This window comes from Acomys russatus, chromosome 16 (genome assembly GCF_903995435.1).
Source record: "Acomys russatus chromosome 16, mAcoRus1.1, whole genome shotgun sequence".
Lineage (NCBI taxonomy): Eukaryota > Metazoa > Chordata > Mammalia > Rodentia > Muridae > Acomys > Acomys russatus.
In genome coordinates this window covers 5,181,554-5,207,996 of record NC_067152.1, presented here as the reverse complement: position 1 = coordinate 5,207,996, position 26,443 = coordinate 5,181,554, and the positions used below count along the sequence as shown (strand labels likewise).

The 26,443-nt window shown below is 50.1% G+C and overlaps 2 protein-coding genes across 2 annotated transcripts in view; one reads left to right on the top strand and one right to left on the bottom strand.

Moving 5' to 3' along the window:
• The window catches only part of Supt6h (SPT6 homolog, histone chaperone and transcription elongation factor), a 39,982-nt gene extending 27,833 nt beyond the window's left edge, over positions 1 to 12,149 (top strand). The window contains exons 24-37 of the mRNA XM_051158052.1: positions 174 to 301; positions 1,336 to 1,543; positions 2,077 to 2,224; positions 2,969 to 3,111; positions 4,417 to 4,557; positions 6,379 to 6,574; positions 6,942 to 7,180; positions 7,634 to 7,747; positions 7,909 to 8,033; positions 10,115 to 10,227; positions 10,410 to 10,487; positions 10,570 to 10,736; positions 11,317 to 11,504; positions 11,707 to 12,149. Coding sequence (XP_051014009.1) covers positions 174 to 301; positions 1,336 to 1,543; positions 2,077 to 2,224; positions 2,969 to 3,111; positions 4,417 to 4,557; positions 6,379 to 6,574; positions 6,942 to 7,180; positions 7,634 to 7,747; positions 7,909 to 8,033; positions 10,115 to 10,227; positions 10,410 to 10,487; positions 10,570 to 10,736; positions 11,317 to 11,504; positions 11,707 to 11,893 — 2,175 coding nt within the window. The 3' untranslated portion in view covers positions 11,894 to 12,149. The remainder of the gene's footprint in view (positions 1 to 173; positions 302 to 1,335; positions 1,544 to 2,076; positions 2,225 to 2,968; positions 3,112 to 4,416; positions 4,558 to 6,378; positions 6,575 to 6,941; positions 7,181 to 7,633; positions 7,748 to 7,908; positions 8,034 to 10,114; positions 10,228 to 10,409; positions 10,488 to 10,569; positions 10,737 to 11,316; positions 11,505 to 11,706) is intronic.
• Positions 12,150 to 13,653: 1,504 nt separating this feature from the next.
• Proca1 (protein interacting with cyclin A1) lies at positions 13,654 to 24,922 on the bottom strand. The gene is given in 6 exon segments (XM_051158043.1): positions 13,654 to 14,411; positions 14,493 to 14,580; positions 14,583 to 14,650; positions 14,860 to 14,992; positions 17,216 to 17,290; positions 24,707 to 24,922. Coding segments are annotated over 6 exon segments (1,092 nt in total). The 5' UTR covers positions 24,798 to 24,922; the 3' UTR covers positions 13,654 to 13,774.
• Positions 24,923 to 26,443: the final 1,521 nt, after the last annotated feature.

The following is a 26,443-nucleotide window of genomic DNA, read 5'->3' as shown; positions in this document are numbered from 1 at the left end:
TACATAGTTGGATAGGTATGGTGTAGCTTATTAAAGACATGTGATAACATGGTGGTGTCCCAGATACTAAGTGACAGAATTTGTGCCATAGAGAGTTTACCAGAAACCACAAAGCAGTCTAGGGAAGCAGGGCCCAATTTACTGCCCTACTCATTTCCAGTCCTCTTCCCTAGATCTTGAAACAGAACAACACTCGACTTGAGAGCCGGACTCAGCTGGTCACCATGTGTCACATGGGTCCCAAAGTCTTCATGAATTGTGCTGGCTTCCTCAAGATCGACACTGCCTCTCTGGGGGACAGGTGATGCCCTCTGCTTAGATAGGCCAGGTGCAAGGCCTTGGGAATTGATTGTGGGCCCTGGGAATTAGGCCTTTGTAAGGTCCCAGTCAATTGAAATGTGGAAATGTTTTAAAGAAGAGGTAAGAGGTTGCCCCTGACCTATGGAAAAGATCAGTCGTGAGGCACTTTGCTGTGAGAGGGAAACACAGAAGCACCGGCGTTGTCTCTCAAGGAGAAAGCAGAAAGCTGTGCTCAGGGTTTGTCACAGCCAGATGAGGTTGGGAACAGCAAAGGGCCATGGGAAAAGAGCATGGGTGTGAAGAGGTTCAGGACGGGGAGAGAGCTTTGTTCTGTTTTAGGATGGTACTGAGACTTCACTATTGACCTCTTCCTCTCCAGAAGTTATCAACTCAGTCTTTGGAGGATCTTTTCCACGGGCACATAGCTCCTCATTCAGTAATGGAAGTCAGTGGGGAAATAGGCTTCAAGTTCTAAAACTTCATTTTCCACTCAGCTTTGCTGTAACACTCCACGAATAACATAGGCCCATGTGAGTGCACGGGCAAGACCAGCCTGGGAAGGCTTTATGGGGGAAAACAGCTGCCAGCGAATTCTCAGAGGTTTTTTTCCCCCTTCTTGTTTTATATTATGACTCACAAGTTCACAATATAAAATTCAACAGAAAGAACTATTATACAGAAAGTGGAAGTCCCCCATAATTCCACCCCCCAGAGAAAACTACCATAACAGTTTTTATGTATACTACAGTTTTCTAAATTTTATTTTTGCTATGCATTTACTAACTACTCATTTACTTCAAAAATGAGATCACATGGTTCATAGTGTTTTGCAGTGCATTTTTCACGTATCAATATGTCATGGCCATCTCCCCATGTCAGCAAGCATAAATTTACTTCATTCTTTTTAATGGCTGTGTAGTATTCCATCATATGGAGTGCCCTGGTTTACCCAGCCAGTTCCGCATTGGTGGACATTTGGGTTGTTAATTGAAACTTCTGGTTTTATATCTTGCTCTGATTCTGCCTTTCCTCCAGCACTGACTCATACATTGAAGTCCTTGATGGCTCTCGAGTCCACCCTGAAACGTATGAGTGGGCCAGGAAGATGGCAGTGGATGCCTTGGAATACGATGAGTCTGCAGAGGATGCCAATCCTGCAGGGGCCCTGGAGGAAATCTTGGAAAATCCTGAGCGACTGAAGGATCTAGACCTTGATGCCTTTGCAGAAGAACTAGAGAGACAGGTGGGTGACTGTAGGTCGTCCTGACACACAGGAATGCCTCTGCAGCTTCGTGGGAAGGGACGTGGACAACAGAAGTCCAGAAAAACCCTGATGCCTTGCTCCTCTCCTCCCCCGCCCATGCCATACTCGGTCTCTGAAGGAAGCGTTAGCCACTCATTAGTGATCCAGGAACAGTGTCAGGGGCAGGACAGAGGGAGGCCCTATCCCTCCTTTCCAGCAGTGTGGCTTTGCTTCGTCTCCTTTGTAGATGGGATCTTCTAAAGTATGCTCTTGACAGACCGTGGTCCCGTGGGTGATTTCAGAGCCTCCTTCATTGAGGTAGGAGCAGTAGCACACACCTATAGTAGGAAATCCCAGCTACTCACACGTCCAGGGGCAACTTGGACAATGTAGACACCATGGAGGGAGAATTTCCTTTAGTAACTGTCGGCAGTAAGGAAAGCACAGACAGTGGCTGCAGCCTCCTGCCACTGAAACTCCCAGTGAGTCAGGTTGAGGGCTGCAAGGCTTTTCCTGATGGACCTTCTCCCCAGGGCTATGGTGACAAGCACATCACACTGTATGACATCCGAGCAGAGCTCAGTTGTCGGTATAAGGACCTTCGGACAGCCTACCGCTCTCCTAACACAGAGGAGATCTTCAATATGCTAACCAAAGAGACGCCAGAGACCTTCTACATTGGTAAGCTATACGGCTGCATTTATTCTCAGAGAATGCTATGTTGGGGAACCAAGGGTGTTTACTATGTGCGCATAAACTGAAAAGTGATTCCAATGAAGTTAAGACAGGTTACAGGGCGTGGTGGCACAAGCCTTTACTCCCAGCACTGGGGAAGCAGAGGCAGGTGGATCTCTGTGAGTTCCGAGGCCAGCCTGGAAGCAAACTAGGCCAAAAGATCTCTTGGTCTTCCTTACCTGTGGTGTAAACCTATCTTTGTTTTCCAAGAGAGGGTTTCTCTGTGTAGCCCTGGCTGTCCTGGAACTACCTTTATAGACCAGACTGGACTCAAACTCAGATCTGCCTGCCTATGCCTCCTGAGTGCTGGGATTAAAGGCGTGTGCCGCCACACCCAGCTAGGAAGATTGTAAATTTAAGGTTAACCTGAGGTACAGAGTGAATGTCAATTCACAGTAATTTGGTGAGAATGGGTCTCAAATTAAAAGGAAAATGAGGACTCATGTTGTAGCTCATTGTTGGAGCACTTCCCTATTGTTTGTCAGGACCTGAGTTCAATCTTCAACACTACCAAAATACAAATAAAAGTTCTTCTAGCTTTGAGATCTTTATGAAGTCCTCTTACCGGCATCATTTCCCTGGCACTCTGGGATGAGAAAGAAGTCGGCGGAAATGCCATAAGACATGTCAGCAAAGAGTAGTGGGAAGGAGTCAGCCCTGCCTCCTGTTAACCTGCTTTCTTTCCTCCAGGAAAGCTCATCATCTGTAACGTTACTGGCATTGCTCACAGACGCCCACAGGGTGAGAGCTATGACCAGGCCATCCGGAACGATGAGACAGGCCTGTGGCAGTGCCCCTTCTGCCAACAGGACAACTTCCCTGAACTAAGTGAGGTATGTGCTGCAGGGTCCTGTAGTTAGTTTCTTTAGCTCAAAAGTCTGGTGCACAGAGGAGGAGGGGGTCATCAACATGAAGTCCCTTCAGGTGCCACAGAAGTTACCTGTGTGTTCTGTTAACCTTTAACCCTTGCGCCACCTTCTGCCTGTCACTACAGCAAGCTAGGGCGTGAGAATGTACATTTTCACCACAGGCCAGCAGTGTCCTTGCTTGCACTTGTTTGAAGAAGTGTGTAGGCTCCATAAAATGTGCCTGTCCGTCCATCTGTCTGTCTGTCTTTCTTTCTCTCTTTCTTTCGTAGCCTTGGCTGGCCTGGAACTGTGTAGACCAGTTGGCCTTGAACGAATAGAGATGTGCGTGCCCCTGCCTCCTCCTGCTGAGCCTAACGGCGTGCCCACCTCACCTGGCCCTCAGCTTCTTTTCTAAAGCCACCTATAGGCCTGTTGTAGCAAGTTCCTGCAGAGATACTTGTCACACTACTACGACACACCAAAAGGGGCCATAGTAGCTTAGAAAGTAAGTTAGGCAGGAAAGGCTGTCTAGAGGGTTCAGGGCAGTATCCAGTCAGAAGCTCTGGCTGTTCCCATTCACACCAGTGCCAGGCACCAGTGGGAGAGTAAATTACAGCAGCCTTGGGTAGTCTTTTCTGTTGGTTTGTTTGTTTTTAAAGTTCCCCGTTTATTTTATGTGTGTACATACAATAGAGAGAGTGGGGAGCTAGAGGATACCGTGCGTGTTCTCCTCTCCTACCCTCTACATCCTAGGAATCAAGATAAGGTCATCAGGCTTGGTGGCAGGAGCCTTTCCCCAATGACCCATCTTGTTGACCCCCTGGCTACTTTTCCCTTTTTAAAGATACTTCATTTTAGCTGGGTGTGGTGGTGCAGCTTTTAAGCCCAGCACTCAGGAAGCAGAGGCTAGTGGATCGCTGTGAGTTCAAGGCCAGCCTGGTCTACAACGTGAGTCCAGGACAGCCAAGGCTACACAGAGAGACCCTGTCTCGAAAAGAAGAAAGAAGAGGAGAAAAAATATAAAGACACTTTATTTTAGGCGTGAATGTTTTGCCTGTATGTGTCTATGTACGCTATGTGCTGTACTTAGTGCCTTCAGGGGTCAGAAGAGAGGGACTCTGGTAACAGTTGGTCGTAGCTACTGTGTGCGTTCTGGGAGTTGAGCCCAAGTCCTCTGTAAGAGTAATAAATACTCTTAGCCTCTGAGCCATCTCTCCAGATGCCCTGGTTACTCTTTTCTGAACATACAAGCTCCAGAATCTTCACGGTCACCTTCCTCTCTGTTCTTAGGTCTGGAACCACTTTGACAGCGGTTCGTGCCCTGGCCAGGCCATTGGTGTGAAAACACGGCTAGACAACGGTGTCACCGGCTTCATCCCCACCAAATTCCTCAGTGACAAGGTGGTGAAGAGGCCAGAGGAGCGAGTGAAGGTAGATGAATGAGCCGCCTGAGGAGTGCTGTGCTTTCCCGCTGCCCTAGTTGGGCTTCCTAGCTCCGAGCCGCCCCCACCAGAGTTAGGCTCTGTTCCCAGCGACTGCTGCTGGTGCGAGTAGGAGGAGGGTTTATAACTGGAAGACGCGGGAGAGCATCTGAATGAGCGGTGGCTTTTGTCTGCTGCCTTTGTAGAGCAGTTTCTGCTGCTTGCCAGCCCTTTGGGAGAGGGTTTCTTCCTGTGTGGGAAGCTGTGGTTCCAGCACATGTCAGGAAGTGAGGCCCAACATCACAAACAAGAAAGCTCTGCCTGTTCTCCCCATCGGTCAGTGTTGCTCAGGAGATTTCAATGGCTGTGTGGCCCAGCACTGTCTGTAGACTACCTCTAGACTACCTCTGGGCTTCACTGCTGAACAGAAGGAACCTCCAAAAAAAAGGTTGGCAGTGCAATCTCCCAGCTCCCTTCTGTCCTATCTTCTGAGGATGCCATGTACTGGGGCTGCACTAGACAGTGAGTGTGTGTCCATATTCTAGTCCCACAGTGTGTGTTGTGTCTGTGTCAGTATCTCAGGCAGAGAATAATTTTTCTAGAGTTGGTTCTTTCTTTCCACCTAGGTTTTTGGTTTGGATTTTTTTGGGCGGGGGGGGGGGGGGGCGGGGGCATGTTTAGTTTTGTAGTCCTAGCTGTAACTTGATGTGTAGACCATATAGAGATCCACCTGCCTCTGTCTCCCAAGTACTGGAAGTAAAGGCGTGCACTACTATATCCAGTTCTACTTCGGTTGCAATGGTACCTCATCTGGCTTTTTATGTGGGTTTCAAGGATCAAATTCAGATATCTGGGCCGGGCGTGGTGCCACATGCCTTTAATCCCAGCACTCGGGAGGCAGAGGCAGGTGGATCTCTGTGAGTTCGAGGCCAGCCTGGTCTACAGAGCAGGACAGCCAAGGCTACACAGAGAAACTCTGTCTCAGAAAAAAACAAAAACAAAACAAAACAAAAAAAAAGAAAGCATTTCATTGGAAACGCACTTCAGTTTTAGGTGAGTCCATGAGCACCATGGTGGGAAGCAGACAGGCGTGGCTCCAGAGCAGGAGCTGAGAGCTTTACCTCCTGATCCGCAGGCAACAGGCAGAAGACGATAGTGGCCCTGGCCTGGGCTTTTGAAGCCTTGAAGCTAACAGACCTCCTCCAATAAGGCCATACTTCCCAGTCCTTCCACACAGTCCATCAGCTGAGGACTAAGCATATAAATATATCAGCCTGTGGGATCCTTTTTGTTTTGTTTTTTGTTATTTGTTTTTCGAGACGGGGTTTCTCTGTGTAGCCTTGGCTATCCTGGACTCACTTTGTAAACCAGGCTGGCCTCGAACTCACAGTGATCTACCTGCCTCTGCCTCCTGAGTGCTGGGATTAAAGGCGTGCGCTACCATGCCCCACCCCAAAAAAGACATTATTAATAATGAAGCCAGACTTTTCAACAGGATCCAAGCAGACTGCCTTCAGTGAATGTTTACAGGGAAGGGCTCATCGTAAAAGATTCCAAAAACTGCTGTTACTTTGCGACCTAAAGGGCATGGTCTTTAGATAGCAACATGGGGGGAGTTCCTGTGATAATACTCCTGTTTCCCACCTAAGAGCAGGAGACATTTGTACAGGGCACGCACGCCCACCCCCACACTCCTGCTCTGCCATTTGGTGGCTGGCCTTGGACAAGTCCTACCTTTCTGTCTGGACTTGGTCTTTTGTTGTGTGAAATAAAGCACTGGGCTAGATAGATGGTTTTTGTCCCTCCTAGCTCACATGTTCTGTGGATGTAGGTGGGAATGACCGTTCACTGCCGTATCATGAAGATCGACATCGAAAAGTTCAGTGCAGACCTGACCTGCCGGACCTCGGACCTCATGGACAGGAACAACGAGTGGAAACTGCCCAAGGACACCTACTACGACTTCGATGCCGAAGCCGCTGACCACAAGCAGGAAGAGGACATGAAACGAAAGCAGCAACGGACCAGTGAGTGCCCTGCAGTGGGCCTTGCACCTGAATACAGCTTACACTCAGGGGCCTAGGCTGCACAGTTGCTGTGTATCAGTTTCCCAGAGGGTGGGTGCCCAGTTTGAAGGCACTGAGGCCTAAAGCAAGAAACGCAGGCATGAGCAGCACTGAACCCAGGATCTCCTACTCCTACATTTTGCTAAACTTCATTTCCTTAAACAACCTAAGAACTGAAGCTAACACCTCATTCACACCAGAGAATCCAAGCCCAGAAAATGTGACAGAGTCTCAGAGTCCCGCCATGGGTCAGAACCTATCCCTGTCTGTCCTGTTGCCATCAGCCCTAACCTGTCATCACATGGTCTATCCCTCCCGCCCTCTTCAGCATACATCAAGCGAGTGATTGCGCACCCATCTTTCCATAACATAAATTTCAAGCAAGCAGAAAAGATGATGGAAACCATGGACCAAGGGGATGTTATCATTCGACCCAGCAGCAAGGGCGAGAACCACCTGACAGTCACCTGGAAAGTCAGCGATGGCATCTACCAGCATGTGGATGTGCGCGAGGAGGGCAAGGAAAATGCCTTCAGCCTGGGAGCCACTCTCTGGATCAACAGTGAGGTGGGAGTCATGCCTAAGCACATTCTTTCTGCTTGCTTTCACCTGACAGTAACTTGGACACATTATTCACATTTTTGTTGTGCAGAGCAACAAAGTGGGGTAGTTTGTAGAATAAATTACTGGCTTTATTTTCTCTATAGTTCAAATTTTAAAATGGCCTAAAGAGGAAGGGGAGAAAATATACACACATAAGGTCTCTGTGTTCCAGATGGAGAAATCTGAAGGTCCCTGTTGTTCCTAACACCAGGGGAGCAGTACAGTCAGTACTTAACGGCATGCCAGGGTCTGGGGTTTAACCAAGCCAGTTGATAGTTGAGGGGACTTTGTGGTGCAGTGAGGTCAAGAGGATCAGGACATCAGCCCTGCTGTCTCGTCTCTTCAGGGTAGGTTTGATAAAGGGCTGCGGTCTTAGTGCAGGATGTGCCGTGTGAGGCCTTAATGTTCTTCCTATAGGAATTTGAAGACTTGGATGAGATTGTTGCCCGCTATGTCCAGCCCATGGCTTCCTTTGCTCGAGATCTTCTGAACCACAAGTATTACCAGGACTGTAGTGGTGGGGACCGAAAGGTAAGCCTGGGACCCTCTGGAACCTTCCAGGCTCTGAAGGGTGAACACTTTGCATTGAGTGTTGAGGACTCAGTGGTAAAAGAAGTGTATATGTGTGTGCACCAGTCGTTGTACACGAAGCATGCCGCCATCCTGCCCTCTTCCCCTCATTCTACCCCCAGAAATTAGAGGAGCTGCTCATCAAAACTAAGAAGGAGAAGCCCACCTTCATCCCTTACTTCATCTGTGCCTGCAAGGAGCTGCCTGGCAAGTTCCTCCTGGGGTACCAGCCCCGGGGTAAACCCAGGTGAGCACTGGTGCTGAACTGCGGCTGCTCTTGGGGTCCACACACAGGCCTGAAGAGGCGCACCACCCTGCTTCTACCTCCTTTGCTTTCTTACCTGTTCAGAACAGCAGTGGTGGTTGGCGGTGGGAAAGAGGGTCATGATGCATGCGTGGCCAGGCTTTGGCCAGCACAGAATGATGGACCTCACCAGAATTTGGTTTGCTTTTGCTTTTTTTTTTTTTTTTTTTTTTTTTTTTTTTTTTTTTTTTCTTGTCGATTGTGTTGTTCTCCAGTGTGAACTTTGTAAATGATGGTGCTGTGTCACAGTGTCAGAAGGTTGGACATGCATGGTAGAGACAAAAAGCAGAGTCGCCTAGAAAGGTTCCTTCATCAACACTAGAAAAGGAGTCTCCTTCACCACCTCTCCCAGGCGCTGCAGGGTGGGCTAAGGCAACAATGCCATGCTGGTTGCCTTTCTGCTTCTGTCTTCCACCTTTCCAGAACTTCCAGCACATGGTGGCTCACCGATGCCACAATATATATCTCTTGTGCCCTACTGAGTGGTGGCTAAGGTAGAGGTTTCACCTACTCTGTTCCCTTCTGTGTGTGACTGGCAGGCTGCCACACATGGTAGCCTCTGAGGCTGCACCCCTCTAGCTCACCCTGAGCCTAGGGCAGTGGCCAGTTTCCTTAGGCTGATCTGCTTAGGTCTGCTACACACTCTAGTGGTCCCACCAGCCATCCTTCCCCAGCAGAGAAATGCATGTGTGCTCTAGCTCTGTATTGGCCACATATGATGCTTGGCTAGGACCATTGAGTGGGGCTCGGGGGCCTTGGGGCCCTTGTGCCACACTTGTCACCTGGACCATCATGATCTTTCTGACCTTCCTCCCACATCAGTACCTTCCAACGAGTGGCAGCCCGCACCCTGTGAGACTGGCAATGTCTTATGAAGGCTACCCTAGAAAGGCAGGGACTGAAACAATAGACTCAACACAGTGGCTTCCCACAGAAAGGAGCACCAACTTCCTGACTGGCATCCTCATGTGGCGATTTAGGAAGCAAGTCTTGACTGAGTATAAGTAAGGACTTCCCCATGCTTCGCAGTGTCTCTCAGCTGTTGTTGGCTCTCCCCAAATGAGCACAGCACTCTGTTAGGTGTGATCATGCTCCATCTTTCCTTGTGACTGGCCTTAAAGGCTCTTGTGCTTGGTGCTTGGTACCACATAGGTAGTAAGTGCAGAGCTCACTTAACTAGAACTAGAACCAAGTATAAAGCTAGGCCCAACCTTTTAGCCACTCTGCTACTCTCAGAAATATTGAATGAGGGCAGACTAACCACCTTCTAGAGTGCCAAGAATTCTCCCTGCTTATCTGGAGCTGCCCAGGGAGGCCTCTTCCCATCTTATGTGCTGTAACCTTGGTCTCACTCTCACCTGCAGCTTGCTATCTTCAGTGAAGGCATCCCACCTCCAGTCTGCCTCCAGCAGGCTTCCTCTGGCAGCCTGTACTCAACACCCAAGGCCACAGGCTCCTTAGCCTTGACTGCCCTTTCACCTGCAGCCTCTCCATGTTCTCTCCTCCTCTAGCACCCATTGGCTAATAATGTACATGGTTCCTTTTCTTTGGTCACTTTCTCACAGTGGCCCCAAGTGTGTCTTAATCAGGGTTGTGATTGCTGTGATGAAACATCATGACCAAAAGCAGTTTGGGGAGGAAAGGGTTTATTTGGCTACATTTCCACATTGTAATTCATCACTGAAGGCAGTCAGGACAGGAACTCTGGCAGGGCAGGAACCTGAAGGCAGGAGCTGATGCAGAGGCCATGGAGGGTGCTGCTTAATGGCTTGCTCCTTGTGGCTTGTTCAGTATATTTTCTTACAGAACCCAGGACCACCAGCCCAGTGATGGCTCTCCCCCACTAATTTAAAAAAAAACAAAAACAAAAACATCCTGTAGGCTTGGCTACCGCCTGATCTTATGGAGGCATTTTATCTCTTGATCTCCCTCCTCTCTGGTGACTATAGCTTCTGTCACATTGACATAAAGTAGCCGGCACACAGGCAGCGGCATTTAATCCTTGTTTACTTATAAAATCTCAGGATAGAGTATGTAACGGTGACTCCTGAAGGATTCCGGTACCGGGGCCAGATCTTCCCAACTGTGAATGGACTCTTCCGGTGGTTTAAGGATCACTATCAGGATCCTGTACCAGGTGAGCTCTGCCATCCCCTGACTTGAGGCTGTGCTGAGGACCAGGTCCTCACCCCTGGTCCAACAGCAGCAGTACGGAGCTTCTCCATCCATGGCCTGTGCAGCTTCTCTCTTCCTTTCTTCTTCTGACTCTAAACTAGGAAGCCAGAAGTAGCTTTCTTGAGGAACATGACTTTTTTACAGGCATCACTCCCAGCAGCAGCAGCAGGACACGGACCCCTGCATCTATCAATGCTACTCCAGCCAACATCAACCTTGCAGGTAGGATGCTTAGGGCTGAGACTTGTAGTGCAGAGGGAACTAAAGGGATTTACTCCTCTGACATGGACATCTCTGTTAACAGATCTGACCCGAGCTGTGAATGCCTTACCTCAGAACATGACTTCGCAGATGTTCAGTGCCATTGCTGCTGTGACAGGACAAGGACAGAACCCCAATGCTACCCCGGCCCAGTGGGCATCCAGCCAGTATGGCTATGGTGGTAGTGGAGGAGGCAGCAGCGCCTACCATGTATGTTTTTGGGAGGAGAATGAGCAACCCTATAGACACCTATATACAGACCCAGGTCCTAGAGACAGACGCCTCTGGCCATGACCACCACCAAGAGCTTCATGTGCTCGAGCCTAGCAACCGTCTAAAAGACACCCCTTGTCTCTAGCACATTTGACAAGGAGGGAATAAGAAAGGGCCTGGCCGGGCAGTGGTGGCGCACGCCTTTAATCCCAGCACTTGGGAGGCAGAGGCAGGCGGATCCTTGAGTTCCAGGCCAGCCTGGTCTACAGAGCGAGTTCCAGAACAGCCAGGGCTACACAGAGAAATCTTGTCTCAAAAAAAAGAAAGGGGGTGGGGTGGGGTTGGCGTCAGCCTTTGCACAGAGCCTTGTGGGATATTTGGAACCCTCGAGCTACCTGGGGTGTTGGAGATAGGTGGGCAACTTTGTATGCTGGGTTCCCTCCGCTGTCTAAAATGATGCTTCCAGCTGGGTCAGCTAGAAAGCACTGTTCAGAGCCAGCTCCCACAGCCTGTCAGATTCACAATGAAGTCAAGGTCATCCACAACATAACCTGTTTCTCTGTCCACCCCTCTTCAGGTGTTCCCAACACCAGCCCAGCAGCCAGTGGCCACACCACTAATGACGCCCAGCTACTCCTACACAACCCCGAGCCAGCCCATTACCACCCCACAATACCACCAGCTCCAGGCCAGCACTACCCCCCAGTCTACCCAGGCCCAGCCACAGCCTTCCTCCAGCTCCCGACAACGGCAACAGCAGCCAAAGTAAGTACATGGACAGTGGTTACTAATAGGGATGGGTGGTCATGTGGCCTGAAGACCTAACATGAGCCTTCGTTCTGTATGAGGCGTAACTGTCAGGTTTCTTTCTGGGAAGGTGACCTCTCACCAGTGCCTGGTGGGAAGGCTTCCTTCTCACAAGTCCCAGAAGAATCCTAGTCTCTAAGGCCCGCCTTTCCTGCTCCAGGTCCAACAGCCATGCGGCCATCGACTGGGGCAAGATGGCCGAGCAGTGGCTACAGGAGAAAGAGGCAGAACGACGGAAACAGAAACAGCGGCTGACCCCTCGACCCTCTCCCAGCCCCATGATCGAAAGCACCCCCATGTCCATTGCTGGCGATGCGACCCCACTCCTGGATGAGATGGATCGGTAGGGGGTCAATTCCTCGGACTCTGGTTACCCCTGAGGCTCCAAGAGGCCTGGCCATGCACAGCCTCACTCCCTGCCCCTCTTTTTTTTTTGTCCATAAAGTGGCGTGAAATGACATTCTCTTTAGTGGTCAGCCTGGATGGGTGGCAGGATGGATAGCCTTGTGAGCTGGTGTGTACCAAGCAGCAGTTCTCCCACTCCAGACCTGTGCCAACCACTACCCTGAGAGCAGGCTGGGAGAAGAACGTAGCAGAAGGGAGGCAAATGAAAGCGGAGCCATCTGTAATCTCCCTGTATGCCATTTTGAGTTTCTACCCTCACCTAACACAGGCTCTAATGAGGCATGAAGCTCAGCTTGTACATGTCCCCAGGCCTTGTGGGGAGAATGATGCTATTTATTCAGTTTGAGACAGGAGGGAAAGTGTTTCTGGTCCTAATGTCAACACCTTGGTGGCTGTACAACCAGGACTTGTGGGGCGGGGGGAACATATGGAGCAGTGCTGACCTGCCAGCCCCTGCCTGCCTACCCTCATTCACCTTGTGCCACCTGCTTCTCTCCTGTCATTTGAATAAACAGTGTTTCTACAGAGCACTTGCCGGGGCCTCTGTCCAGCTCCCTGGTCTGACAGGCTGCTACAAGGCAGTTCAGAACTCCAAACACTTCCTCTCATAATCCATCAGACGGGCCAGGATTCAGATGGCCTGGGCTCACCTCCTTGCTTGCTCTGAGCTCCGTGGCTTCTTACCTCTTTTGTTGGCTGTGTTGAGGTGAAGTCTTTTAGCCCAGGTTTCCCTTGGACTTAGAACACTCCTGCTCTCCTGAATGCCACACACCTGCACTTAAAGAGCATTATTGTTGGGCCGGGTGGTGGTGGCGGCGGCGGCGGCGGCGGCGCACGCCTTTAATCCCAGCGCTTGGGAGGCAGAGGCAGGTGGATCGCTGTGAGTTCGAGGCCAGCCTGGTCTACAAAGTGAGTCCAGGATGGCCAAGGCTACACAGAGAAACCCTGTCTCGAGAAAAACAAAAACAAAAAATAATAATACTTTGGGGGGGGGGTTCTTTTTGCTTTTCCAGACAGGGTTTCTCTGCGTAGCCCTCCTTGTCCTGAACTCACTTTGTAGACCAGGCTGGCCTCAAACTCACAGAGATCCACCTGCCTCTGCCTCCCGAGTGCAGGGATTAAAGGCCACCACGCTTGGGCTTGTTTTCAGTTCTTAAGTGCACATGTGGATGTGTGCACACAAGACCAAAAGAGAGCCCTGACCCTTGAAACTGGAATAATAGGAGGCACTGAGGCTGGACACGGGTATTGGGAGCTTGAGTTTTGCTTGGGTTGCACCACTGCTGCCTGCATTTGAGCTCATAGCCACTTCTTTATTTGAATGCATTGGTGGGAAAGGGCTGGCCTTGTACTGGACTCTATTTTCTCCAGCATAACAGGTCTTGCTGCACAGGGGGAGGACTGGGACTCCACCAGCTGGGAAGACCAAATCCTCCATGGGGCCACAGCCCTTCCTTTGGGGCCACTGGAGAAGGGAGAGGCAGACCTAGTGAGTGGCAGGTTCAGTTTATTAAAGGTAGTGCTGCCCACCACAGAATGGCTGACAACAACACTAATCTCCCACCTCCCACCCGCTCCCCAGATGGATTCTTCCACCTGATCCTAGGAGGTGTGCCCTCTCCCTCCTACCTAACTTCCCATAGACATAGACTTCCTCCTTGAAAGCAGGATTGCCCTTTGAGAATTCCAGCAGTACCTGGCCCCTTGGCTGTAGCAGGCCCAGAGCTAGCCACCTCCCCCAAGAGGAGGCCCTGTTGGAGGGAGAGAGAATAGCAGTAGGGGTCAGTTACAGGCTTGATTTATTTACTCTGGTTGCCCAGGCCTCAACTGAGATTGGGGTTGGGCACTGGGGGACATTTTCTCTTGGTCGTTTTCCGTGTTTGTAAGGTCTTTATCCCATTCTTTTTGGCCTGGGCAGTGCTCTTCTCTCTCTTCCTGGGTGATGATGACTCTACAATCTGTCCACTGGAGGGCCTCTCTTTGCCCCGTGCGTAACTGCCTTCACTCTCCAGCTCTTCCCGGCTTTCTGGGCTGGACCCTGATGTCCTGACTAGTTCTCTTGGGCTCAGTGACCGGCTTACGTCTGGAGGGGAAGCCTCTGACTTCACTGGGCTTTTCTTCTTCGTTAGCTTGCCGCAGTGCTTGGCTTTTTTCTTCACCTTTGCCTTTTCATCCACCACCTCATCCTCGTCTTTCTCTTTCTCCTCCTTTTTCTTCTTTATCTTGGTGGCCTTGTCCTCTTGACTCTTGTCTACGGGGCTCTCAGAACGCCAGATGGTGATGGGTGCTGACTCAGTGTCTGGCTCAGTAGGGATGGCAGGGGGACTCCGCTGAGTTGGAATGGGAGACGGGCTCTCTTGCTCATCATCACCCTCATCCTCATTTAGGTCATCTGTCCAACACTTGTGGTGCATGGGATGATGGATGATGGCCACAGAGATGGGCCTGTAGCTTTTGTACCTGGGAGGAAGGAACAGGAAGAAATTAATGGGGCTGAAACAGGACATGCTGAAGTTGTCCCGCTGGCCAGCTGCCACTCACCAGCTATACCAGATCTGCTCCACACACTCGTCCTCTGGGATGAGTTCAAAGCAAGGGGCATGGATGATGTTGAAGCAGGCTGAGCCCCATCTCTGGAGCAGGTTGGGCCTACATCTTGGGAGTTGCTACTATTTGTCTTCTCTGAGCAGTTCTTCAGCCTGCCACACACTAGACTCTAAGCTTGGCCCCCGTACCTACACGACTCCCCAGGGGCCCAGAGGGGACAGCCAGCTGCTTCTGGGCTTGGCCCAGGCTGCCCATTCATTGTACTTGGAGCAGAGCAGGGATTAAAAGCTGGGGCTAGGCTGGCAGCACCAGGCCAGAGGGAAACCTGAAGGGAATGGGTCCCCATGAAGGGGGCCCTCACCTAGATTCACAGTCGCAGTGGTTGGCAGCATACATGTGCAGGTTGTGATGGCCACAGTCCGAGAAGGGATGGATGATATGCCCAGCACACTGCTGGTGTGCCCAGCACCATCTGTCAGTCTCCTTGCACTCACCTGAGGGAAGAGGGGTCTGGGTCACTGGAAGGCAGCCGAGCACACCTCAGTCTGAAAGCTTCATCAAATTCATCCGCCACCTGGTCCCCCGCCAACAACTGTCCTCAGAGGTGATGACTTAGTCCAGTAAGTAGTCACTTCAGGTCCCTGTACTGCTCTGTCCCCTTATCCACTGCACAGTGCTGCCGCATGCCACGTGGGAGTACAGAAGATACCCCCACGCTTCCCATGCCGTCCCATAATACTTGTCACTTCTGCTTTCCTGTGGAATCCACTGCCTATGCCCTCACCAGCCACCACACTCCACAGTGTGCCAGGTAGGGAGTGCCCTCCTGTCTGGCAGACAAGCCCACACTGCAGCCTCAGTGCTAGCATGTGCCCCTGCACAGGCCCCGGCGGCCTCCACTGTACTTGGATGGCATGTGCGTGCTGGCTCTTGTGTCTGCTTTTTCCTCCAAACCCTTTCTGCCTCCCAGTCTCAGGCTGAAAGATGGCTCAGCGGGTAACGGTACAAAGAGAGAACCGGCTCCTGCAAGCTGTCCTCTGACCTCCACATGCACGCCATGAGTCCACAACTCACACAAATAAGCCTTTTATTTTTTATTTTTTTAAAGATTTATTATTTATCATTATGTATACAGAGCTCTGCCTGCATGTACATCTGCAGGCCACAGGAGGGCATCAGATCACATTATAGATGGCTGTGAGCCACAATGTGGTTTCTGGGAATTGAACTCAGGACCTCTGGAAGAGCAGTCAGTGCTCTTAACCGCTGAGCGATCTCTCCAGCCCCAAATAAGCCTTTTTAAACTTTTCTTTAATTATCATATTCTCAACTCCCAGAACCACAGAATGCTGAACAACCTGCCCCCATCTGTACCCATTTACAAATTAGGCAGCGCAGTACTGTGTCCCTTTTCCCAGTCATGGGAAATGCTGCAGGGTGGAGCTGCAAAGGTTCCCACTTCTTCCTGAACTGTATGGATTTCTCATAGGGCCCCCAATGCTTCTCCTCTGACTCTGCCTGGAGCTCCGGGCAACCTGATTTCCTCACCACTCCCATTTTAAAGGTAGACATGCCTCTCAACAGCCCCCCAGTCTCACAGAGGGACCCTACTGAAGGTTCCTGGGTATCAGGGACAGCTCTGCTGTAGGAGGAAGTGATGAGTTCCACATCCAGGCAGTGAATGCTGTGGTTGGCCCAAGAGGCCATGATGATCATGCCTTTATCCAGCCCCTGGGAGTGGTAGAACTGGGCAGGACATCAGGCAGCAGGACTTAACCCAGGCAGAGGGTATGGAAGCCCGAGGGTCCACTAAAGCGCATTAGAGAGACGACAGTAGTGAGGCTGAGGCTCTCTTCTGCATTCCTCCTTCCTTTTCACTCACAAGACAGACTCACATTCCCATAAGACCCCTCACCTACTTTCTCTGTGCCTTTTCTTCCCAGGGGAAATAGGGGAGGTGTGTGCAGCAGGACCTTGGACTTTCACCCCTGCTTGGTGGTGGTGGTGGTTGTTTTTGGTTTTTTTGTTTGTTTTTCACTCGTGTGTGTGTGTGTGTGTGTGTGTGTGCGTGTGTGTGTGTGTGTTTGTGTTTCAAAACGGTCTCTCTGTGTAGCCGCGGCTGTCCTGGACTCGCTTTGTAGACCAGGCTGGCCTTGAACTCACAGCGATCCGCCTGCCTCTGCCTCCCGAGTGCTGGGATTAAAGGCGTGCGCCACCACGCCCGGCTTTGTTTTTCACTCTTAAATCAAGGCAAAGGGCAGCATAGAGGCTTATGTTCTGAACCAGGAGTCACTGGGGCCTGAGGTATGACGGTCACTTAACTAGAGTAACCTAAGACAATTTCATTTTCTGAGCCTCCCTTACCCACAGCGGTAGTTACTATGCAGGGTTAGGAGAACTCAGTTCATGTTTCAAAGATAATTGTGTGCCATAAAATATTCTACAAAGGAAAGGGGGATCATGGCCTCGCAGAAAAGCCTTCTCTGGCATTGTAGAAGACAAAGGGGCGTCTGGGTTCTCTCTACCACGTGGGTCCTGGGAATCACACTCAGGTTGCCAGGCTTATCAGCAAGCATCCTTACCCACTGAGCCATTTCACTGCATTGCTGGGGCATCTGGGTAATCCCATCAAAAATCCCTCCCCTCCACCAAGGTGTCAGCTTTTACAGATAAGTGGTATTGTAGGCCCCTGGAGAGCACAGGTACCCTGGACCCACCTTCAGAGAAGGAAGACACATCGCTGATGGACTCCATACTTCCTCCTCTCTTCCAGCTGGGCAACCTGCTTATATCTGAGAGAGTACAAAATGGCAACAGTGACAACAGCCACCTCCCTGTATCATTCCTTCACCAAACATTTCCTTAAAAAAAAAAAACTTTGGGGTTGGGCACAGCTCTATCCTGGTGATGCAGGAATTGGAAAGCCAAGTCACTGTCCTCCAGAGGCTGAGGGAGGGGCAAAAAGAGGGAGGCAAAGAGGATCATTGCAGCAGCGTGTTGAAAATGATGGAAGAGGCTGGAGAGATGGCTCAGGTTAAGAGCATTGTCTGCTCTTCCAGAGGTCCTGAGTTCAATTCCCAGCAACCACATGGTGGCTCACAACCATCTGTAATGAGATCTGGTGCCCTCTTCTGGCCTGCAGGTGTACATGCAGGCAGAGCACTGTATACATAATAAAATGACGGAAGGGGGTAGGCTGCAGAACAAGGGCCATCTGCTAAGACTGGAGGGCTGAGGACTGTGGCCCATGCAGAGGAAGCGCAGCAGTAGTGGGGTAATCAGGCAGGGAGGCAGTGCCAGAACTTGTCCCACGTGTCTAGAGCCTGCTCAGTGGGTGGACCTCAGCAGACCTCCTTTTTGTAGGGGTGAGGGTGGAACCCATAGCCTCAGGCATGCTAAACCAGTGGCTCTGCCACTGAGCTCCTACCACAGGGTTACAGGACACCCTCCTTAGAAAGTGAAGCCTTTCTGTGCTCCCAGCACCTAGAGGTAGTGTCAGGTGGTCACAGCTTATCCTGAGCTACACATCAGTTTGAGGACAGTCTGAGTTACATGAGAACCTTCTCTCTCTCTCTCTCTCTCTCTTTCTCTCTCTCTCTCTCTCACACACACACACACACACACACACACAGAGCCAGGTGTGGTGGCATACACTTCACACTAAGTCCTTAAAATTCATCAAATAACACCAGGCATGGTGCTTCCCAGCACAGGAAGGCAAAGTCAGATGGATCTCTAAATTCAAGGCCAGCCTGGTCTATAGCATACCAAATTCCAAACCAGACAGGGCCACATTGTAAGGCACTGTCTCAAAAAAACAAAACAAAAACCTCAAAAAGTTAACCCCGCTGTGCAGATAATGTCAGTCACTTCCTCTGGCTGCCTCTACCTGCATCTCCAGCCTGGGGAGAGGTACCTCGTGTCCTATTGCCTAAGCCTGTCTCCTGTATATAACCTCCCTCTTTACTGTTTTTTCTCTGTGACAGACTACAAACTTTTTGGGTTTCTTGTTTTGTTTTTGAGACAGGGTTTCTCTGTGTAGCCTTGGCTGTCCTGTCAAGGCTGGCCTCGAACTCACAGAGATCCACCACCCTCTGCCTCCCTGAGTGCCGGAATTATAGGCATGTGCCACCACGCCCGGCTCATTTTCTTTTTATGTGTATGGTTGTGTGGCCTGCATGAATGTCTGTGCGCCAGATGTGTGCACTGTCTGTGAATGCCAGAAGAAGACATTAGAACTAGAGCTATAAAGAGTACTGAGCTGTCATGTGGGCACTGAGCATCGACCCCAGGTCCTCTGAGAGACCAGCTGGTGTTCTTCCCCGCTGAGCCATCTCTCTAAGCCCACTATGAACATTTTCCAATGGAAAACTCCTTCAAAACTTTCTACCACATGCATGCCCCCCCGCCCTTTCCTTTCAAGTCAGGTTTATTCATTCACTGGTCAACTCCACTGAGCATTAGTGAAAGGAGCAAGAGCCACAGCCTTTTCCTCTTAACTGTTAGCCACTTGCAAACTGTTCTTTGGCCTTCCATGAAAGCCCTCATCTTTGTCTTGAGACAGGGTCTCTGTATGTAGCTCTGGCTGTCCTATAACTCACTATGTAGACCAGGCTGGCATTGAACTCAGTGCACTAGGGCTGAAGGTGTGTACCACCATGCTAGTCTTGATTTTTTTCAAAAGATTTATCTTTATTTGTTTATTATTTATACACTATTCTGCCCACATGCCAGAAGAGAGCACCAGGTCTCATTATAGATGGATATGAGCCACCATGTGGTTGCTGGGAATTGAACTCAGGACCTCTAGAGCAGACAGTGCTCTTAACCGTTGAGCCATCTCTCCAACCATCTTTAGTTTCTTTAATCAGTGTTTTAAAGTTTTCAAATGACGCCGGGCGGTGGTGGCGCATGCCTTTAATCCCAGCACTTAGGAGGCATAGGCAGGCAGATCACTGTAAAATAAATCCAGGAAAGCCAAGGCTACACAGAGAAACCCTGTCTTGAAAAACTAAAAATAAATAAATAAATAACATTTTTAACTGTTAAGGTCTTTCACTTTATGCATCAGGCTTATTCCAAGGATTTCTTGTTGCTATTTTAGGTCATTATGAGTGGGTTTATTTCCTTTCCCCCCAACATTTATTTGTGAGTCTATGTTTGGTGTGCATATGGAGGGCAGAGGACACTCTACAGGAATAAGCTCTCTCCTTCACCAATGTTGGTCCTAGGGATAGCAACCCTAGCACTCAGGTGGCAGAGTCAGGTGGATCTCTGTGAGTTTAAGGCCAGCCTGATCTACAAAGAGTGCAGGATAGCCAAGGCAGTTACACAAAGAAACCTTGTCTCTGAAACAAAACAAAACATAAAACAAAAACCTCCAGCAGAGCCAGGCAGTGGTGGCGCACGCCTTTAATCCCAGCCCTCAGGAGGCAGAGGCAGGTGGATCGCTGTGAGTTCCAGGCCAGCCTGGTCTACAAATGGAGTCCAGGACAGCCAAGGCTGCACAGAGAAACCCCGTCTTGAAAAACAAAACAAAAAACCCCCAGCCATCAGGCTTGGTGGCAAGTGCCTTTACCTTCTGCGCATCTTACTATTTGACACTAATTTTTGTATATTAATTTGAACCAGCTACTTTGTTGAAAGTATCAGTTGTACTACACGGTTTCCAGTGGGGTCTTTCTTGTCTCTTATGTTTAGGGTCATCCCCCAAACAACAATACGTATTATTGTCCCTTTTATTTTCTTCTCTTGTCTTATTGCTCTAGCTAAGATTTCAAGCTCTATTATTATGAGTTGGGTGCTGGGTGGTTGTGCACACCTTTAATCCCAGCGCTCAGGAAACAGGCAGACCTCTATGAGTTCAAAGAGGCCAGCCTGCTCTCTATAGTTAGTTCCAGGGCTATGTAGAGAGAACTTGTCTCCAAAAGAGTGGAGAAAATGAGACTCGACTCCCTTTTGTCTTATTCTTGGTCTTTGTGAAACGCCTTGAAGGTTTTCTCTAGTCAGCACAATGGCGGCTGTAGGCTTGCTCTGTATTGCCACTCCTCTCAGCCTTGAGTAGCTATGACAGAGTCCACCAGTGTGGCCCACTCCACCTGGCTCTGGCTTTTTTGTCTCCACTAGACCTCTTAAACTGGTGGTCACTAGGGTTTGGGTTTTGGTCATCTGCTCAAAAAAGCTCCCTAAGCTTTGGATAAAACTATGCATCCCCGTGGTGTCAACATTCCATCAATTCAGTGACATAAATCTGGTTAAGTGTGGTGGTACGTAACTGTAATCCCAAAACTGGGGAGGTTGAGGCAGGAGACTCAACAAGCTTGAGGCCACCCTGGGGTACATAGGACATTCAAGGCCTGCCTGGACTACATGGCAAAACCCAGACTCAAAGCAAACAACAATAACAAAAACCCAGAGAACAAAACAATAGACTAAGTCTCAACCTGAGTCTAACCTCTGCTGCTTTCCTGATGTTCCACAGTGCTGGGGCTAGACCTCACACATGCTAGAAAAACTGTCACTGAGCCACATGCTCAACTGCAGACTCATTTCCTGAGTATGCACAGCCAACAACATCCTCTGTCTGTCTATCTGTCTGTCTGTCTGTCTGTCTGTCTGTCTGTCTCTCTGTCTTTGGTTTTTCGTTTTTGTTTTGTTTTGTTTTGGAGACAGGGTCTCTCTGTGTAGCCTTGGCTGTCCTGGACCTACTCTGTAGACCAGGCTGGCCTTGAACTCACAGCGATCCACCTGCCTCTGCCTCCCGAGTGCTGGGATTAAAGGCGTGTGCCACCATCCCCTGGCATGTCTTTGGTTTTTCAAGACAAGGTGTCTCTGTGTAGTTCTGACCGTCCTGGAACTCACTCTATAGACCAGGATAGCCTCAGACTCTGCCTGCCTCTAACTCCAGAGTGTTGGGACTAAAGGCGTGCGCCACCACCGTCTAGCTGGCTTCCCCATGCACATCTGCCATCTTCCTGCCACCTGCTGGTCCTTTTCAGACAGCAGATATGTCAGCTGGCAACCAAGGGACCATCCTCCCTGACTTCCAGGCCATTTCTTGCCCTATTGACCCCTGTGCCTTCCTGTACTTTGGTTTAGACCCTATTGTCATTTGTTTGTTGGTTGCTTTTGAGGTAAGATGCTCACTGTATAGCCCTGGCTGGCCCGGACTGCTTGCTTCTGGCTCCGGGGTGCTGGGATTAAAGGTCTGTGCCATATGCCAAGTTAAACCTCCATTCCCTCTGACCTAGGATGCTGCTGTAACTTCCTGCCTGGTCTGCCTGCCTCTGGTCCTACCTTTCTTCACTCCTCGCCATACAGTTGAGTTGAGTTTTGTAGAATTCCAACTGGCCTTCTATACTTCTCCTCCTGCCTGCCATGCACTGGGATTACAGGCATGCGCTACCAGGCCTCTGTTACACCCTTCCTTAGAATGAAGTGTCCCTCAGGAGTCAGGACCTGGTTCTTTCCTCACTGATAGCTCTTTCCACCCCTCACCTTACCATTCTTTCTCCCCATGACACTCTCTCCTAGAGCGCTACCCACTCAACACAGTGGGGAATGCTGTCGTTCTTATGGCACACACATCTGTTATCCCAGACCTTGGTAGGCTGAGCTAAAGACTAGCCTGAGGCTGGGCGTGGTGGCGCAGGCCTTTAATCCCAGCACTCGGGAGGCAGAGGCAGGCGATTGCTGTGAGTTCGAGGCCTCCTTGGTCTACAAAAGTGAGAAACCTTGTCTCAAAAGAATAAAAAAGAAAGAAAAGAAAGAAACAGAGGACTAGCCTGGGCAACACAGCAAGACCTTGTCTCAGGCAAACAGCACTGTGCAAGTGAAACTGTGTGCCTTGTGTGCCTGCGGCTCTGCTGCCTGTGACATTACTGTATTTACTCCATAGTCCCTTAAGAATAATACCTGTGGGCGCTGGAGAGATGGCTCAGAGGTTAAGTTCTCCCAAAGGTCCTGAGTTCAATTCCCAGCAACCACATGGTGGCTCGCAGCCATCTATAACAAGAACCGATGCCCTCATCTGGCCTGCTGGCTCACATGCAGGCAGAACACTGTATAAATAATAAATCTTTTTTTTTTAATTTGAAAAAAAGAATGCCTGTGTTTCATTGCCTCTGTATGCACAGAGCCATGGAAATTTCCCAGTAATTGTTGGGTGACTGTATATATCCAGTGTCCTATTTTAATACATAAATCTCAGGTTCAATCCTGGGTACTGTGTTTTTATCTTTTTATGTATTTACTTCTGAGACCGGTTCACATAGCCACAGGCTGGCCTAGAATTCCTCATGTAGCCCAGGCTGGCCTTGAATTTATAGTAATTCTCCTGCCTTAACCTGCCAAATACGATAATGACCAACATGGACCCTGCTGCTCACTTTTATGTTTTTGACTGGGGATGTTTTTGCAGGAAGTCTATGGAGGTCAGATCCAGGACCTCAGGCACACTGAGCAAGCTTTCTTTCTTTCTTTCTTTCTTTTTTTTTTTTTTTTTTTTTTTTTTTTTTTGGTTTTTTGAGACAGGGTCTCTCTGTGTAGCCATGGCTGTCCTGGACTCGCTTTGTAGACCAGGCTGGCCTCGAACTCACAGCGATCCGCCTGCCTCTGCCTCCCGAGTGCTGGGATTAAAGGCGTGCACCACCACGCCCGGCATTGAGCAAGCTTTCTTACCTGTAACTATAACCCCAGCCCTCAGCCCCCCTGAGAGCTTTTACTAGGGAGATAATCACCCAGGATGTACACTTTCACAATGCTAGACCCTAGGGTGGGCTTTTAAAGTAAGACTTTGAGGCTGGGTGTGGTGGCGCACGCCTTTAATCCCAGCACTTGGGAGGCAGAGGCAGCCAGATCACTGTGAGTTCGAGGCCAGCCTGGTCTACAAAGTGAATCCAGGACAGCCAAGGCTACACAGAAAAACCATGTCTCGAAAAACCCAAATAAAATAAAATAAAATAAGTATGCCTTTGATTCTAAATTGTATATGGAGGGACCCAGGCCCAGAAAGACTCAGTAACTCTCAAGATGAGAGGCAGTAGCAGAGGCAGAGCTAAAAGCTGGGAACCTGTGTGCTTTGCTGGTTAAGGAGACACATAGAAGCTAAGGGTCACCCTATGTCATACGCTCCAAAGCCAAGTTTTGAAACTAGAGTCAGCTCCCTAACCAGTTGTCATCCCCCAAAACACTTGTTTTTAATCCCCAACAGTGCTAATCCCTCACATCTGATTTTCCTTAGCCCTGATACATAGCCTATTCAGCTTGAATCCTAAAGTTATTCCAGTAAGGGCCTATGCCTAGGTCAGGATCAAACTGCGCTGGTTACGGTTCCTCCTGTTGCTGTGCACAGGCTTTGTACAGGGTTGAAACCTGTCCCTTTTCCACCAATACCCTTAATAGATATTGACAGCAGTAGCTGTTTAGGAGGGAAAGCAGGAAGGGTCAAAGAGGAGTGGGACTTAAGAGGCACAGAGGGGGCTGGAGAGATGGCTCAGAGGTTAAGGGCGCCACCTGCTCTTTCCCGAGGTCCTGAGCTCAATTCCCAGCAACCACATGGTGGCTCCCAACCATCTATAATGAGATCTGACGCCCTCTCCTGGCATGCAGGGGTACATGCAGGCAAAACAATGTATACATAATAAATATTTAAAAATAAATATAAATAAATAAAAATAAAAGGCACAGAGGACCGAGAAGTGCATCCAGAGGCCCCTGCAGCAGAATGACGACGGGCAATGGCTTGAAAGGAAGAGAAAAGCTTGTGGTCACTTCCTGGGGACAGGTAGCAGGGACCTAACTCAAAACTCACTTCGCATTGGTCATGCTCATTTGTAGAAGAGCCTCCTTGTCCTGCGAAGCCCCTCCCCTCCTCTGAGGCCCCCGAGCATGGGCACAGGAGCAGCAAAAAGGAGAAAGTGTGAGGAAGAAAAAGGAAACAGAAGAAGGTGCAAGAGAGGGGCAGTGAGTCCTCTCCTGGGAGGTGTCTCCCGACACAGCCCCATCTTGGAGGTGATTATGATGTCACTTGTGGAATCCTCAGACTGTTTCCCACGCTCAGGGTCAATGGAACTGACCGCCCAGCCCCTGGTGGGCCAGGGATTCTAGGCGAGTCTAGTGCCCCTGGGGCAGCCTGCTCTAAGCCAAGGCAGGCAATCTTCCAGAGCCACGCCCGGCCACGCCCCCGTGCCTCTGCCCCGCCCCTTTACCTGTGATCTCGCTCTCGTCCCAAATTTCAGTTCTGTAGCCGCTCTTTTCCTCAGTCCATCTTTTAATCGTTAGTGTCGTCCTGACCCACATCGCCGTCAGTCCAGTTCTTCCACAGGACTCTACCTCGCAGAGTTCAACGTTGAACCTCAGCTGGGTGGAGCCCTCCGCCCAGCTGTAGACTCCAGTCCAGCCCCTAGAGCCGCCTCATGCTTGCCCAACCCCCCCGCCCGCCTCCCCCCTTCCGGTCTTCCAGCCAGGGTCTAAACGTCAGTCGTGTTCTTCATCCGGGAGCTCCGGGGCTCCTTCGTCACACCCTTAACGCCAGTACCTACCTTTGCCTTTACTTTACGGACCCAGCACTCAGTCTCGTACTTAGCTGGTCCTTCTAGGAAAACCCCAGACTAAGCCCTGATCCCGGCAGGTGCTGGCCCTGCCCCTCTGCCTTCAGAGGTCCGCCCCTGACAGTTCCCTGAGCACTCTTCATGAACGTGACACTGCCGGTATCCTGGCTTCAGATCTTGGCCTTGATGGCCTGATGGCTTTCCTCCACTATGTATGGTACACCCCTCCAACCCCCAACCCTAGATCCCTAGACCCATCTTTCCCTAGCTCCACCCTTCAGATTTCCTCCCGGTCTCATAGGCCACTTGTCCTAGATGCCACACTGTTCGCTCCAGAAAGTAAGGTGGCCTATACTCTAGGTAATTTCGTCCCAGTACAAACCCTTCACATCCTCAAACATGGCGTCCACACTTCACTTGGTTTTTTGTTTGTTTGTTGGTTGGTTGGTTTTTCAAGACACTGTTTTCCTGTGTAGCCTTGGCCATCCTGGACTCACTTTGTAGACCAGGCTGGCCTCGAACTCACAGAGATCCGCCTGCCTCTGCCTCCAGAGTGCTGGGATTAAAGGCGTGCGCCACCACCGCCCGGCCACACGTCACTTGTATATCACACACGATGATGCCAAAAGTCTCCAGACAGCACAGAGACCTAACATAAGAAGTACACATGGCCGGGCGCGGTGGCACAGGCCTTTAATCCCAGCACTCGGGAGGCAGAGGCAGGCGGATCGCTGTGAGTTCGAGGCCAGCCTGGTCTACAAAGTGAGTCCAGGACAGAGCCAAGGCTACACAGAGAAACCCTGTCTCAAAAAAACCAAAAAAAAAAAAACCAAAAAAAAAAAGGAAGTACACATGGACCTGTGCCCCTACACATGCGGCTCCCCGGGAGCATCTCAGTACTGAGGTCACATGCACACTGAATTAGGCAGCTCTGTACAAGCCGGAATCTGGAGCTATGTGAACAGAAATGGAAAACAGAGGACAGTGTGAATGAAAACTGCTTTGCAGATATTTCACACAGCGCACCTCTCAGTTTCCCTCCAAGCAGTTTCCAAAGCCAGAATATGTGTGCCTCAAAAAGCAGAAGCTAAAGCCGGGCGGTACTTAAAGCCTCCTCCAAAAAGGAAAATTCACATCTAATATGAGCTTTAGACAAAAACCCTGTGGCCAGAGAAGTCATAGGCCCTGGTGGAAAGACAACAGCTATTGGTTTGGTAAACAAAATATGATGAACCAGCTAAGCTTTTCCCCAGTATCCCACTTATGACCACAGGTCATTTTCTGCCTTTTCCTCATTTGTGTTTTATAGCAAAAGAAATACTGCCAAGACTCACCACTAGCTATGCTCTGAAAAAATGGCGATAAAGAAAGACATCAGGGGCCTGGAAAGATGGC